This window comes from Falco biarmicus, chromosome 5 (assembly GCF_023638135.1).
Source record: "Falco biarmicus isolate bFalBia1 chromosome 5, bFalBia1.pri, whole genome shotgun sequence".
NCBI lineage: Eukaryota > Metazoa > Chordata > Aves > Falconiformes > Falconidae > Falco > Falco biarmicus.
Genome location: NC_079292.1, coordinates 68428887 through 68445199, shown reverse-complemented (window position 1 = coordinate 68445199; position 16313 = coordinate 68428887). Strand labels below are relative to the sequence as shown.

The following is a 16313-nucleotide window of genomic DNA, read 5'->3' as shown; positions in this document are numbered from 1 at the left end:
AAGAGTGTTGCATGTTAAAGAAGTCTGGTGTTGACTTAAACCAATTGCCTAGAAATGATCTTATTTAGTCTAATACTAATAACCCATCCAGCAACAAGAAATTAGTTACAAGTTTTCACTTTCTGTCTCAGACAGATCTAGTTAAAAGACATGCAAGTTTACTCTTGTAATGCTGTCACAATGTGTGTAACCACCTTACAAAACCACACGGATGCCTGGCAGGAGTAGCAGATTGTTGCTTAGCCAGAGAGCATCTCCACTACTGCAGAATAGTCTCAAGACACTTTTAAATAATAATTTCATTTCTAGCTCTTTGATTCATGACTAACTGATTAGCATTGGAATCATTATTTTTTAAAATACAAGCTGCTGTTTCAGACAAAACATACCAATAGAGAAAAAGTAAATAAAAGCAAACCAGCATTTGCCTTTTAACATACCGGCATGTACCGGCATGTTTTTCCAGTTGTTTGGCTCTAAATCTAAAACATGACAGGCTCATGCTGACCTTGAATCTGTGTTGCTGTTGCTGCTTTCCTCTTTTTAGATAAATGAAGTGTTCTATCTTTATTATGATAAGCATTAAAGTCTGGAGAAAAAATCGGTTAATTATAACTACAGATATATTTTTTTCCCTGCAGTGACTGATCTTCTGAAGCAGTGGACTAGAGTACAACTTGAGGTGGCGGTCTCCTTGCATGAAGCTTATACAGATGACTTCAGAAAAAAAGGTATTACTTACCTGTACATTAAGTGGACTCTTCAAGATGTATTATCTACCCAAATATGTCTGTGAGCCTCCCTCCCTCCCTCTCCTCCTATATCCCATGTCCATATCCATGAGATTGTGCAGCAGAGGTGGAATTAAACAGGGACAGAGGAGATAGCTCTGCCTTTATGCTCACTGGTGGCAGCACAAAGAAAATGAAAAACCCATTTGACACTGTGGCAATGCCAAGAGTTCAGGCAGAATAAAAATTTTTGCTACCTATACTATGATGCTGTAGCTGATTCCTATGAAAAACTCATTCCAATACATTTGTCCGAAAGGAAAAGGAGCTGTGACTGACTGATGCACATTTCTGGGCTTTTTCTTTCACTTCAGGAAGGAAGTGGTAGGATGTCCAAGTGTGCATGTTAAGAGGATGTATCAGTTTAATCCACCCTGCATTCATATGATGTGTAATCTCTCAAGAAGTTTTATGAAAGTGCATGAAACACGATATATGTTTTCACCGAGGCATTTAGGTTCAATTAAATCTGAGGTATCCTGGCAAACTTCTTGGTAACTTTGTCTTGAACTAGACTCACAAAGGTCTTTACGGCCTAATTTCACTCTTTGAATTGGAATTAAGGTGGATTTCTCTAGTTAACTCTCAGGAGAGATTACTTAACAGTTTGAGAAGGCAATGAAATGCTTCTTTTAACTGTCAAAAACATTTTTAGGACTAGCCCGTCACCCAGGTATGGAGAAATCATGTTCATATAACCCTGTAATTAACATAATTAACATAATAGCACATTCTATCTGTGTGCTTTCATAGACCAGAAGGGAAGAACACAGTACTGTAAATGTTACAGTCTCAAACAGTGAAATTATTACCTCATTACAAAAACCTACTCCTGTGAACTATTCCTCTTTCTAATCACGTATTTCCTCAAGAAGCTATAACCTAGATAACGAACCCAATGATAATGATCTCAGTCCATTCTAGACTGAGGAAAACTCTCCCTAGAAAGAAAAATCCTCCTTTGGGAATTGACCTTCCACTAGATAAGTAGAACCTGGCAACTCCAGACTGTCAGCTGCCTCAAATACTACTTAAAGCTTCCCCCACGATACAAACTGGCATTTAGTTATTGATAGAACAAATTCTTCACCAGCATTTGGAGGCAGTAAATCTACAAACGTTAGGAATTGTTCAGTTAAAAAATATGAAGACCTGATTAACTGCAACTCTAAAGCGCATGCTAGTTGTTTAATATGAAAAATTGAAATCTTACTAAGTTTCTTCCATAAAGTTCCCTTGTATCCTGTCTTTGGTCACAACCAGTACCAAATGAGAAGAGGAAGAATTAGTTCTACTGTAGTCAGCCCTTTACTGAGGACTTCTGGTTTGCCATTTCAGGAGTCTACCAAAAGACTCTCACTAAATTATGGAAGGTGGATTTCTGCACTGCTGAACCCAGAAGGAAAGATGCTATCCCAAAATTGGAAGGCTACTCTTCAGAAGAGGACAAATGATGAAAATAAATCAATTTTTTAATGAATCTCTGCTTTTCTCTGAAAAATACTTGTAAAAACCTGCAGAAAAGGACAGTTACAGACACACAGGCCTACAAGGAATCGATTATTTCTATGAGAAACAGGCAATGTCTCTTCCTGATAGCTGCCATGCTTCTGACACTTCTTTCCTGCTACTCTAAGCTTGCCACTCCCAACACAGCAATCTGTTGGGTATGTTGCTTTTGTATAGGTGCTTTTCATTAGCAACAGCCTTAACTGATTGAAGTACTTTGCCAATACTAACAACCAGGTTTACCATTTAGCAGCTCACACAGTGTGCCAACAGCTTTAACATTTTGCTTCAGCTGTTGCAAATTACCACATCTGTATTTTTTAAAACCTAGAGGGACTATGCTTCTATCTAACCACAGTGGGTCACAGCATGCACTATTGGAATGAGACTCAAGGGTGACAATACAGCTGTGAAAATGTTCTGAAGTGAGCAAAAAGCCATAGATACCTGTAATTGTTATGGGGGTTTATGTGTGTTTGTTTTGCTTGGTTTTTTGAGAGGCTAACTGGGGAAATGCTGCTGTAAAAAGATTTCTTTTTCACACATAAATCAATACTATGACTCAAGACTCCTAAATTGATATGAGATTACAGCAAAAAACAGAAGCAGTTTTAATTAGGTGCACTATTAATATGAACCTCAAACCCATATGTTATTCCCTTGGTACAGCCCTGTTCCTCTGAACTCTCCTTGCCAGTGCCAGTGCTGTAGCATCATCATTTTACGAATACATCACAGTAGTTGTAAGGCCTACCTTTCTTTGCTCATTTTCAATCATTCAGCAAAAAACAGAGCATCAGAAGCAGCACACATAGACAGCTAGCTATAGAAGTTCACTTCTCTTGTTTTCCCTGTTTTTCATAGCTGAACATATGACAAAACCTGCTAGTGATACACCACCACTGAGGAAATGTTTACTCAGCAGTTGATGCCACTGAATCTCTCCCACTCTCAATTTCAAAGGGAATTCCTGAAATCACCTCTGGTGTCATACATTCATTTTAATCTCTGATGTCTCTTTCTTGATTTTCATCATAGTAGAGTAGCTATTGTATTTGTGCTAGGAACTGTTTAATGCAGCCATTAGTTCTGAGATAGGGTTAACAGTCTAGAGATGCTATTGCTAACAACTATTAATTTTACTTAATGTAAAAAAATCCTCAACATTATTTCACGCCATACAGATGTTCTCCTAACTCCCCAACTTCAAACTAGAGACCATAAAAACAATTTCATGTCAGAATTAAATTATCACAATTTCTCACACTATCTGGGAACACCCAACCCACCCACAATTGCCCTGGAAGCCAGATGCGACAAGTGAAGCTAATTTCAAGGAAAATATCTGTCTTGGTTCAACCTACTAATTTCAAGCTACTAATGAAGTACGTATAAGGAAATTTTTGCTTTAAATATTAAAATCTGGTTTCTGTTCTCAGTAACTTTACCAGCAAATGCACAGATCAGGTTTACCACTGTATCTAAAATCTAAGGATACATTCGAAGAAAAGAAATAAATATACTTATGACTTGGACACAATAACAGAAACTTTAAAAAATTTCAGCAGGAAAGGATCAGGAAGAACAGAAGGACTTAGGCGTGCAGCAGCAGTCAATTCATATGTATGTATGGAACATGAAACCTATAACACAATTAATAAGAACAGAATACTCAGAAAAAGTAAACATTGGACATTTAGCTACTAACACAATAAAAAATGAGTTTAAAAATATTGAAATGAAGTATTTGAAAAGAAAAGCTTCTTGTTGGTGTATTTTCAGTGTTACACTGGTACTATCATTTAAAACAGGCAACACAGCATTACAATATAAAAATTACAACTTAAATTCACTGGCATAAAACCCAAAAGGATGAGAAAGTGGAAACTCTTCACATTCTGAGAGATTCTCACTTTGTAGGAAATTCCAATTGTTTCTATAAAAGCTCAGATTAGTTCAGAGGAAAAATAGTTATTGTTTTCCTTTAGCCCTAAATATTCCAAAATGATCATCTATTGTTCTCAGCCTGCAAAGCTGGAAAAAGTACTCCCTGGCTCTTGTCTTCACTCATTTTTTCTTTTCACGTTCAAGTGTTAAAATTTATTTAGTATCTCTTTGAACAGAAATTTGTCCTTATGTTTAGTATTTTCTTCCCTTTCTTTACCTTTTCTACTTTTGCCATATCCTTTCTGTGGTGGATGGCCCACATCATTGCACATTATTCACAAGATGAATGCACTGCTGACGTATATCATGGCATAGTAGCATTTTCTGTTTTGGCATTTAATATTTCTCAACATTGTGTTTTTAATAGTTCTGCTAAGCAATAATGTTTTCATGAAACTATTTATTCTAATTCCAAGATTGTTGGCCTATGATAATATAGATAAATCAGAAACCATTGCTGGTAAGCATATTTAAGCTCATTTCTCCTGACATATATTAATGCCATACTGATTATCTGCTGTTTTATCCATGAGTTAGAGTTAGGAGATACCTGTAGAGCTATGCAGGCTATCTTTCCTTTAAATATCCTGAATAAATAAATAAATAAAATTCAGAAATTTAGAGAAATTTAGTCTCATTCACAAGAAATGTTACACTTGACATTTACCCAGACACATTACCTCACCATAAAACAGTATCTGTTCCACAGCACTGGAACGTCAAGTCATGTGCACTTATAATGCAAAAAAAGTTTATTGTTTAAGAATATTCAGTGGTTCTTCAAAAGGAGGAAAAGTACCTGGGTGGTGACTGGCATGGAGAAGAATGCTGTGCCCTAGAAGGGCATGGATAACTGTTGTTGGGACACTGAATTCCATTAGCTTTTATTCCCTTGCTTTTCACTCCTTGCTTTGGAAAATCAACTGACCTCAAAGATATCAAGACTGAGGTAGAATTCAAACACCAGCAACAAAAACAACACAATGTCCTAAACTGAATTTGTTGATGAATTTTGACTATAGACACCTTCTAGAATGTTAAGGAGACTGTCCTCCTTTAATCGTCAGTAAAAGACTAAGTGATGCCAATACAGTTACTTTTTTCCCAACACCTGCATTCAGATCAGAGTGTACCTCAAACAAAATTCAACAGCTGAAAGGACTGGTGCTGACTTTTGGTATTTTAGAACCTTCTGCCAGTTATGAATACATGATTTGCAGCCTAAGCCTCAATCCCAGCTAATATGTGCACATCACAGTAAGGGCAGTTCTGATAAAATCCTATGGGTGTGTAAATTTGAGCCAAAGAGCAAAATTTAATAGGAAAAGTGCTAATTAAAGATAGAATAGGCTTATTTCTATAGGGGGGGTGGGAATGGGGAAGTAGTTTAAGGGTGACAGCTATTTTGGCAGCTTAGTAAGCAAGATTAAGGAATAATAGTGAGTTAGAATTAAGTGAATTAGGTTTATTACTACTTGAAATGAATTAGAGGAAATTTTTAAAAGGAAATGCTGAAGAATTTGTTGCCACATGTACAGAACTAAAAAAAATTCCATGTGCATTATTTTTTAAAAATACTTTCTGAATTCTGTCTGTCTTAAGGTCCCTATCATCACCCCATCCCCTTTCCTCTTCTATCGGGCAAAACAAGAATAAGGCAGAATAGCAATTTTATTAAACAATGAGACTATGAAATGAGCCACAGCAACTGGGCATTTTTACTCTTGGAGAGAGATGAGTTAGGAACCATTTTCAACACAACAAGTTAAAAAAAACAACAAACAACCTTGTGAGAGAGGGAAAAGGGAGGGGGGAGGGGAAATCCAAAGGAAAAAATGCAAATTTATTGCCATTTCTGAGGCTCATGAAATCAGACACCAAAATGAAAAGAGAACTGTTCCTCCCCTTGAATGTACTCCTATTGTTTTGCTTAAATCTGGCCTGCAATGTTTTCTGCTCTCAGGAGAGACCTCCTCACAGGAACCACACCATGTTGTCAACAGTGACATTAATCTCTCTGACAGTTTTTAGGAAAGGAGTTTGAACTCAGATACTAATCTTGGGAAAAAAAAAATCCATGCAAAAAACATCTAGCGGTTAAGGTTGTTGGCATGCATTCAGCTGTCCAGTCCTCACTGTACTTAGTTTCTGGCATATCATAAAGGGTACCAACCCTGCTCCCTGCCAAACAGGCAATAGAGTACAAATAGCAGGTTTCATCTTCCACTGACACCTAATGTTTCTGCAGAAAAGACTGGGTGAAAGTGTGTCTGGAGAATAATATTCCTGATGGATCACAGAGAAATTTTAGGATGTAGGGAGTCCTCTTTCCTCTATTAAAAACTCTCAAGCCATATAATGGCTTTCTCTCACTACAAATCTCAATTTGCAGTTAAGGAAATACTGGGATAATTGGGAGACTGCCTAATGCTAGTTGTAAATAGCGACTTTCACAAAATTTTTCCAGCTGTCTGTTCAAAACTGTATTTTTACATTATAAAAGAAGACAGAGTCAAATGGTTCATCTTTTTTAAAGATGTGAAGGCAGTGAATACATCTAACCTGAACATAATAAATGAATGGTAAACTGAACTGTAAAGTGAAAACAAATAGAGCAGATGGCTAAGTGTCTGTCCAGGGATATGCTTATCCATTCCAAATGTCAAGCCTCTTCAAGCTTAGTTTCCATACATGTTATGGTTACAAGTATTCTGCAAGGAGTGCTCTCTTTTGGTCAGACACAGGAGAAAGTAATTCCTTAACAACGTATTTAATGTCATAAACATAGCTACATAGAATGACAGACTCTGTCTCTGTAAGAACTGCCATATCAAATCTAAACCCAAGGTCACATATTTATTCTGATATTCAGAAATGTATAGTATATTTTAGACAGAGAAAAAACCTGCATCTTCTTGATAACACAACTGAACAATTCATATAGTAACAGTAACCTGTTTCTGAGACAAATCATCTTCATGTCTAAAAGTATATTATTTTTGTTGTTGCTTCAACATGAAACACTGCACACATGAACAATGAAGTTAGTCAGATCTTATAAACGTTCAGAAAAAATGGCCTTGCTAAAACTGGAGACAGGGCTGTCCCCACAGTTTGCTTGTGGCTCACAGCTCACATTGTAAGAATGTTAAAACACCAACATCTCACAAATCCAAGAAAACTAAGAAATGGGAGAGGTAAATTTACACTTTTCTAATGGTTGCTCATACTACTATATACTCTGATTGTATGCAGCTGTTTGGAGAAACAGGTATCAGATTTCTGTATGGAAAACTGGGAAAACGCATTAGAAAGAGACCCAGGTAAATACTCTAAAGGCTTAATGTGTACAACGGTTGTCTTGATGAGCTCCCTTTATGTAAATAGATAATTACTGTCTCACAAAGTCCATCAGATCCACATGTGAAAGGATAAGAGATGTAAATGACTAATATTCCTAAGAACAGGACCTCATGTGAGCAGATCCTACAGGGCTTGACGTCATTCCTTGTTGTCAAGATATTTTTCCTACCCTGTCATGTTTACTTTCTGGTGATCTGTTAGCAAGTCTTCATCCCCTTCCTCAAAATAAAGTTGTACTTTATGACTTCAACAGAGGAACAGAGAAGAAACCTTCATGGGCACCACTATCTTGCTGAGACAGAAATCCAACAGTGTTAATTTTTACATGAAAACATAATTTTTGTTCATATCATGCACTGATTTTAGGTACTGTGCAGTATTTCTCCACTGTTCAATGAACTAGCTTTTTTTCCAGCCCGGTTTCTGTGATGTTAAATGGTAAAAATTGTGACAGTATTAACACTGTGAAAATGCCCAAGTCTTCTTTCCATTAGAGAGCATTACAAATGAAGAAGAGTATTGTCCATAACTACTATATTGCTTCACACAGATATAACAACATATGAAGTGAGACTGTTTATTCATCATCATACATTGTCTGTCATAGAAGTAGATATATCCAGAAATGCTTAATTATGAGTTCCTGAAAAAAAGGCTGCAATTCAAATTAAGATCCCCTCCTTGAGAAACTGCCTTCACTGTAAGTCACAAAAAGCCTAGCTAAAAGGTAATCATTTTTGAAACTTCTCCCAGCCATCCACGAAGGTTAGGAAAAGCTCTCTTGACAGGGAGACCTATGACATGATAAGAACAAGAACTAGTTTTTCTCAAAGTGTCTGCCAGCGTCAAATATTTGCTTGTGTCTACAGTGACTGCACACATCTGCTGAAAATCACAACCCTGCAAATAAGTATAGAATGTAACATTGGTGGAACACTGTATTTTCTGTAACATATTGTAAAAGTTGATGGAAATTAAAATTGCTACTGGAATATTACCTCACTAACAAATCATGATGCATATTAAAGTCTCTCCTGCATATGTACATCCTGTTTTCTAATGCACAGCCAGCTGTCACAGAATCTCTCAGAGAAAGGGTTGGAGGGTCAGATAATCCCAAAACCACCTACTGGCTATTACTGCATTTAGCACAAACAAAATAGGAGGAATCATTTGCACATATTTATTCCATTTTAAGACTTTTTTATGAGGTATGCTTGTTCTTTAGAGCCTGCACTTGTTCCTACCTGCTCCCTTTTCATTACCAAAAGTCCTATGTAATACTGACAGACAGACAGTACAAAAGTGATTCACATCATGTTTGAACTCAGAATCACATTTGGCGTAATTAACAAGATGTAACAATGTTAAGTTTCATCCCTTATGTGACTGACAAGAAAAACATAGCCCTTCAAAAAACGCTAACAAATTTCTTAAAAACTGACTGCAAAGTGAACACATATCCTTTCAGTGCTTTATGTCACGAGTTCTGTCCTAGATGACAGACAGATGGTGACCTAGAACTCAATAGTAGGGAAATTCACCATTTAGTGAAATTACAGCCACCTGCATAGGTGCTAATGGCATGTAGTCAGGCCCAAGGAACACTTAACACCTAAGCCTGAGCAGCACAGAGAACCACCCGGGGACAGGGAGGCCAAAACTACTCCCTGATGTAATTAATGTCTAAAAAGTACTGGGAGAGGAAGGGAGGGAAAAAGAACATTTTGATCTGTACAATTCCCAAAGATGTATCAGAGCTCAATGAGAAAATACAGGTCCGATATGTCAGATTGTTCCCTGGAACAAATCCTGCAGATGCAACACGGCAATCAAGAACAGATTTCTACCGGGCTGAAACAAAGTAGCTGACAGTTTCCTGGGCCTTAACATGTTGAGCTGTGCTATCCAAGGGGTAAAGAATGTACACTTCACTCAGCTGGCAGGCAAGTCTGGAATCTGATATGGAAGTGGTCTATATGGAAGAGAAATTAGCCGGAACTCAGCACGTGAAATTCACTTATCCCAGGAAAACAAGTGACACCATTTAACTAGCATAACCAATTCGCTTCAAAGCTGATGGTGCCTAGAAAGTTACAGAAGAAATTTTTTGACTTTCGAGTTTGGAAAGCTTTTCTTTAAATCTAACCATTTCTTCAGAAGCTTTGTACACACTGTCCCAAAAGCGAGTTCACAGATTAATTAGGGAAGCATGATCTCTTTTATTAACAGCTGGAAGATGACAAACCATCATTTTCATCATGGCATGGTATTACCATCAACAGACCAGAAAAAAAAAAAAACCACCCCACCTTCAGCCACCCTACTCTCAGGATCCGATCATAGCATGTCAAGAGGAAATTCTTCAGTAATTTAAGATCACATATACTGGGTTTCACTTCGCCTTTCACATTTTTCGACGTTGACATTGACTGCATGTACATGCTATGATGCCTCATAACAAATAGTTAATTAGAGTAGAATAGAATAGACTATTTCAGTTGGAAGGGACCTACAACGATCATCTAGTCCAACTGCCTGACCAATTCAGGGCTGACCAAAAGTTAAAGCATGTTGTTAAGGACATTGTCCAAATGCCTCTTAAACACTGACAGGCTTGGGACACTGAGACTGGTATTCAATGAATTTAGAAGGTTCATTTGATAAGAAGGTATTTGGCTACTTACCCATTTCATCAAGTTCTGACTGGACCCCAGTAAAAGCATTATTAAACAAAAACCTGCACATTTGTTTATGCTGAAGCTTCAGATCCTTCCTCTAGAAGGCTATTTTCCCTATTTAAAGCTAAATATGATTAAATAATCATATAATCACAAGAAACAAACAACATATACTTGCATATATAATTAATGTATTAGGAATTATACACTGAATTATCTAAACTTGGGTGTGGAAAAAGAAGAAAAACATCATGAAGTTTACTTAGGCTTACATTTGTTCATTAAAGCGTTCAAGTATGTTTTACATAGCTTCTGGACATACAGTTTGTCAGCAGCAGTTAAGAGACTGATGTATAATGGCTGCAATATAGATCCAATATTCCACAACTCCATGCCACAAGATACACAGAAAATTCCTCCTAAAAACTCTGGAAGATGCTGGAGTGACAGAACAAGAAAACAATAAGCATACTACCTTCCAGATGTCAATTCCAAGTACCCATTGAAATATCATGAAATTTCAGTAAATGTTATCTTTCCAGGACAAGGCAGCGTATCAATTCCTTTTCACAAGGCAGTGTATCAATTCCTTTTCACAATAGCCAAGCTTTAGTTACTTGAAGCAAAAATTTTCTACTCCAGCCCAACAGCTTGTTTTTTTCATCCTGCTTATAGACCAGACACTCGTTAACCTCTCAGATCTCTGGAGAGTTGTGGTTTAAGGGAACCCAGGAGGAAAAGACAAATTTGGAAAGCCATTTATCCATCTCGCTAGAATTGAGACATTATGGTTTTCATTCTTCCCCCACTCCCCAAAACACAAAATTTCCGTCATCAGAGCTCTCTGAATAAACGAACATTTTGTTACTGGACTCAGGAAAAAAGAAACCACATGCCTGTAAGGAACAGAGAGAGGAGGAGTGGAGTATGTGCTTGGGAGAGTGTTTATTTGACTGGATTGCAGACAGTCAACCGAAGAACATGCAGATCATATATTTTTAAGCATTTCATAATGTCTTATTATTAATTCCAGCCAAAACCACCAAGACCAAAATTATCTGAAATTAGTGCTTCTGTGTCCTGACCCCAAAGCCAACAATGGTTGCATTAAAAAAGAAAAAAAAAACCAAACCAAAACAAAACAGAACAAAAATCTATGAGCCTCTCATGTTTAATTTTATTTTTTTGTTAATCGATTATAAGGCAGTGCCCTTTTGAGTCTATGGAGAAGACAGGTCTCCATAACTAAGTAATTGCAATGTGGTCCTGTGTAAATTTTACTTCCAGGAAACCAAAACGTTGCAGTCCTTGAGAGAGGGAGGCTACAAGCAGAGGGCTCTTCTAAAGGAAAGAGTTTTTATTGAACCTGTCACTTGTCATTAAACACTCCATATTTTACCTTAGCCTCATATTTTCATTAGAGCATACAGCCCTTTTTCATCTCTGAATGAAAGCATTCCCTTCAGCCTTATGTTGAATACGGGGAAAGACTCTCTAAAATTGAGCCCACCCAAACAGGACAATTAGGTTCACAAAAGCAGGAAAGGCACTAGGGAAAATCAAATAATATTAGTACTATGGTAACTAACACATTTCAGTATTGACTACCATATCTCACTTCAATCTTAAATTCTTACATGCGTTTAATAATGTCTACTTTTAATCTTAGAAATGCTTGCATATAATTATATAGAAAGCAACAGACACCAGTGCACGATAAAACACAGCATAAGCAAAGTGGAAAAAAGTATGTACTGCTGTGTAGACATCTCTAATTGGAAAAGCTGAATGTAAAAGGGTAAAGACAATAAGATTGCACACTTTGATGACATCTTTGTTCCCAACTTTGGCTTTGTTAGACCACAAGCCTACAACAAAGTAACACGGGAGAAAGAGAGAGAAATATCAAACAACTTGGCTTCTTCAAAAGAGACAACTGGTTATTGGCTTCTTGTTCCAAGATGTAAGTTGGTTAATTTGAAATTAAGAAAAGAGGAACTATTTAGAGCAAAATTATGCTAAATATGCTATTTATAGCTTTGTATCTATGACCTCTCTACTGCTATAACTTTGTAAGTGAAGAATTGGATAGGACATTGTAAGGACAGCTATACATTCTTAAAGAACTCCAATACAAAGCACCATTTTTTGCCACCTAATTTCTGAGTTGCCTCACTGCTGCCACCAAAGCTGCACAATCTTTTTGAAGTATCAGAAACTGGTACTAAATAGTTTTAACAGGATTTAAAACAAAAAAAAAAAGGGAGAGAGCAATTGTAGTATGCAAATAAGAGCTGAGAGAAAACGAATTTCAGGCATTCCATTTGTGTAAAAGTAAGAAAAATGAAAAGGGAAAGAATAGTTGAGCGGGAAAAAGCCAGAAAAGAAAGCCATACCTTTTAAAATCTGAAAGCGCTACACAAAAACAAAGATGATCTTGTGGAATGGTGTCATTTAATAAATATACCATGCATGTAATTGCAAAGCAAATGTCAAGTACCACTTATCTTTTCAACCTTAAACCACAGATTTACTCAAAACGCAGATTGGAAATCTAACCAAATATTGTATTAGTTTTAGGAATTTTTAGATATTTCACTAATACCAGGAGGATTGTGTTATTTAAACTTAAGCTGTCACATAACGAGAGCCTTGTGGATTGTCATAGCATTACAGCCACAAAACCCATTAGCAGATGTAGAAATCCCACATCCCCGCCTTTTATAAAATCTGCAGTCATGAAATCATTTTCATACACTTGGATCTTAACTATTTCAGTGCCCTGCACATACAGAAGTGGAATTGAGGGGGAAAACCACAAAATGGTGCATCTGAGAGCATTCCACATAGACACATGTTTCTGTGGTTCTTTCAAAAGTTCTTAAAGAGTTGAAACCTTCCCCCTGGAATTCCACAGAACAGAGTAGAGAAGTATCTGTTTAAATTAAGGAGGGGATATATCTTTGCTAGTGAACTATTAGGATTTATTCTGTGTCTTCATTGTAGGCATATTAAGATATATAGCTAGTAACAAGAAACAGGATTTAACCAAGGATAACAAAGAACACCTAGGAGAAGGCTTGCTTTCTAAAGATATAAAAAAAATAATTTTAAAGACCTCAAGGGTAGATTACTGTTCCCGTGTTTATTTTCACTCACCAAAAACAAAACTATTTTTGTAAATTAAAGAAATAACAGGCAAAATATCTATTATCTTTTCAACAAGCATCACGGTGTCTTTGCTTTACTTCATGGCAATAGTTTAACATTTTTATAACAGCACTTTAAAACTTAAAGAGTCTGATAAACCATCTAAAGCTAATATCAATATACAGCACATTGAAAAATACTTGACTTGCTTTCCTACTGGTGACTTTCATATGCCTAGGCACACCTGAGGTAACCAGATAAATCCATGAGTCAGCAGCATGTTATCATTTCAGAAATAAACAGACTAGTAAGCATACCGAGAATTCATGAGGTAGAGTAGGATTTCACTGTCAAACAAGGATGAGTAAACACAGAAAACATGGTCCTCCGGTTACTCCACAATAATTCAAATTTACTATAAGAATACTTACTTGGTTATCTTTCATTTACTGAAGAAAAGGCACCAATGTAAGGTAAAACCAGCAGGGAAAATACACAGAACAGCTAAAGAAAAAGGTGTTAGAAAAGCAGCAAAGAAAGAAATGCCACACCAATCACAGTACTGAAATAATAAAGTTATTTCAATGATGTACTTCATAACTGAGTTGACAGTTAAGATTATTCCTCCCTTTTATGAAAATGGAGTAAGCTCTGAAGGCAACTGAGAGAGGCTGCTTTCTTTGAAGTGCTCAGGGATAGATGTGTCCTTTTAAACAATCAATCACAAATTTCTTAAGTAGAAGCTATGAAAATGGATCAGGAGGTACAGCAGAGAGCGAGGTAGCTAAGCCTGGTTGCTTGGCCAAATCGCTTTAATTCAATTCCTGTGTTACCTGAAGCTGTTGGGAGCTGTCATTAAGATTATCCTCTCGTCTCCTGGCCTCCTCCAGCATCTGTGCACTCTTCTTTTTCTCCACTTGCTCTTTGTGCTTCAGATTTGCTACTTTCTTATTTTGATCTTTAACTTGCCTGTAAAGAAGAAGAGCAGTCAGAGCGCACCCCAGAGTACGCTTCCCGTCAGCCACAGCGCTGGGCAGCTGCACTGGGGAAGAGTGGAACCCTCACATACCAGCACTTCATTTGCAGAAGGTCACCAACATCAAACCTATCCTCAAACATTAATCTCACCTGTTAATTCAGCCAAAAGAATGCTTCATTTTGCTAATTACTATTAAACTAAATGTAGACATTTCTGGAACAAAAACCTTAATTATTATTTGGTATAAACTATTAATCAAAAGATGCACCTGCACTCTGCGACAGAAATATTTTCCTTGTTCACACACACTTGTACATGTAAAAAATGCAGACATCTAAAGGCCTGTTTTGTTTTGGGTACCACTGTATCTAATGTAAGATACATTAATGTAAGATACAGAAGGATCAAAAAGAAAACCTAATGAAACATGACTTGAACATAGAGGACTGCCTACAAGACCTAGACAATCTATTTCCAGAAGTAGAAGTGTTTCTTTTCAACCTCAAGCTCTACTTGTTGAGTAGGTATTTTGAGGGATTTCCTATCCTTTCTTTTTTACAGAAACAAGAGAGATCATGTAAGAACAAAATATTTCAGAAAACGTGCATAATTTCCTTTTCACTTGCATCTATGAATTATTTTTGATGATCCTGGCAACTACCATTGCTTGCAGACAGGGTTTGGCCTTTCTGGGCATTAAGACACATAGAGTATTGAATCTAATTACAGAGCCTTTAATCTCAGTCTCCTGACCACAGAGAGCTTAAGTCTAAACTTTTAGTCCAATCAAAACAAAACAGGCTAGCTTTGCTTCCTCAGCCCTTTTCTCCATAATTATATCTGGAGTTTGGATTTTGGAATAAAAGACAGATTCTTTGGTCGCAAGAGCTCCCCAAAACATCATACAAGTAGTAGAGACAGCTCTTTAATTTACTGTTTAGAAAGCAGAATGATATACTAGCTTCATATCTGGTATGTTATCCACACAGAGAGGGAAGAATGTTTCTTCTGTATTTCAGAAATACTTTTAGAACAGATCACAAACAACTCTGACTGCTTCAATATTTTCTTGAGAACTCATAACAAAAGTATGATCAAGAACATGTCTCTGCAATATGTATGTTCAAATTATGTGGCATATGGCTAGTCAGTACTTTGAGTTCTTCCAAAAAAATGTAGGTTCAACACTGGGCTCTGCTTTTTGCAATGTAAGCCAACTGTAGCTGGGAAAATTGCAAAGACAGCAAATTTTCCTTGGTGCTAAACAGACCCCTATTACTGTGAAAAAGTGCTGATGGCCTCCAGAGACCAAGAAAAAAAGGAAAGTCCTTTTCTGATGATGTTAAAAAATTACTGGCATACTTAACTACCTTGTTCAAAATTACAGCTGATTTGAGTCAGGATGCTTTTTAAACACAACCAATATAATTGTTAAGTTATTCTAACCTAAGTGCTGCACACTGGCAATGGGCACATTGCCCAGTTTGAAAGCAGACTTGTTCAGTGATTAAACAACTTATTGGAAATATTATGTTGGCACCAACTCAACTTGCACAATACACTGTTCTATCTGTCCAATAAAATAAACATAGACAGTACAGCTAAGTTAATGCTGAAAATGAAAATATGTCAGCCCAACACATTAAATTCCATATAAGAATTCTTGTTCAACTTCTAAATTACTATTAGGGGAATTAATTTTTTTTATAAGCTTGCAAACCTAGATTCACCTGTTGAGAAAATGGTCTGTTACTGTAATCTCCTGGTTAGATAAGAGACAACAATATTAATAAACACAACTACCTCATCAAAGTATGTCTGAAGTAGATAATGTCCTGCATGGTCTGACACGTTTTCAAACAGAATATGTATTTCAAAGAAAGAAGTAATTTT

General features: G+C 36.7%; 1 protein-coding gene across 12 annotated transcripts in view; it reads right to left on the bottom strand.

The window, feature by feature from the left end:
• ERC1 (ELKS/RAB6-interacting/CAST family member 1) overlaps window positions 1-16313 on the bottom strand; it is a 302175-nt gene that overhangs the window by 122719 nt on the left and 163143 nt on the right. For all 12 annotated transcript variants that reach the window (XM_056340446.1, XM_056340448.1, XM_056340450.1 and 9 more), the window contains one exon: window positions 14275-14410. In XM_056340446.1, coding sequence (XP_056196421.1) covers window positions 14275-14410 — 136 coding nt within the window. The remainder of the gene's footprint in view (window positions 1-14274; window positions 14411-16313) is intronic.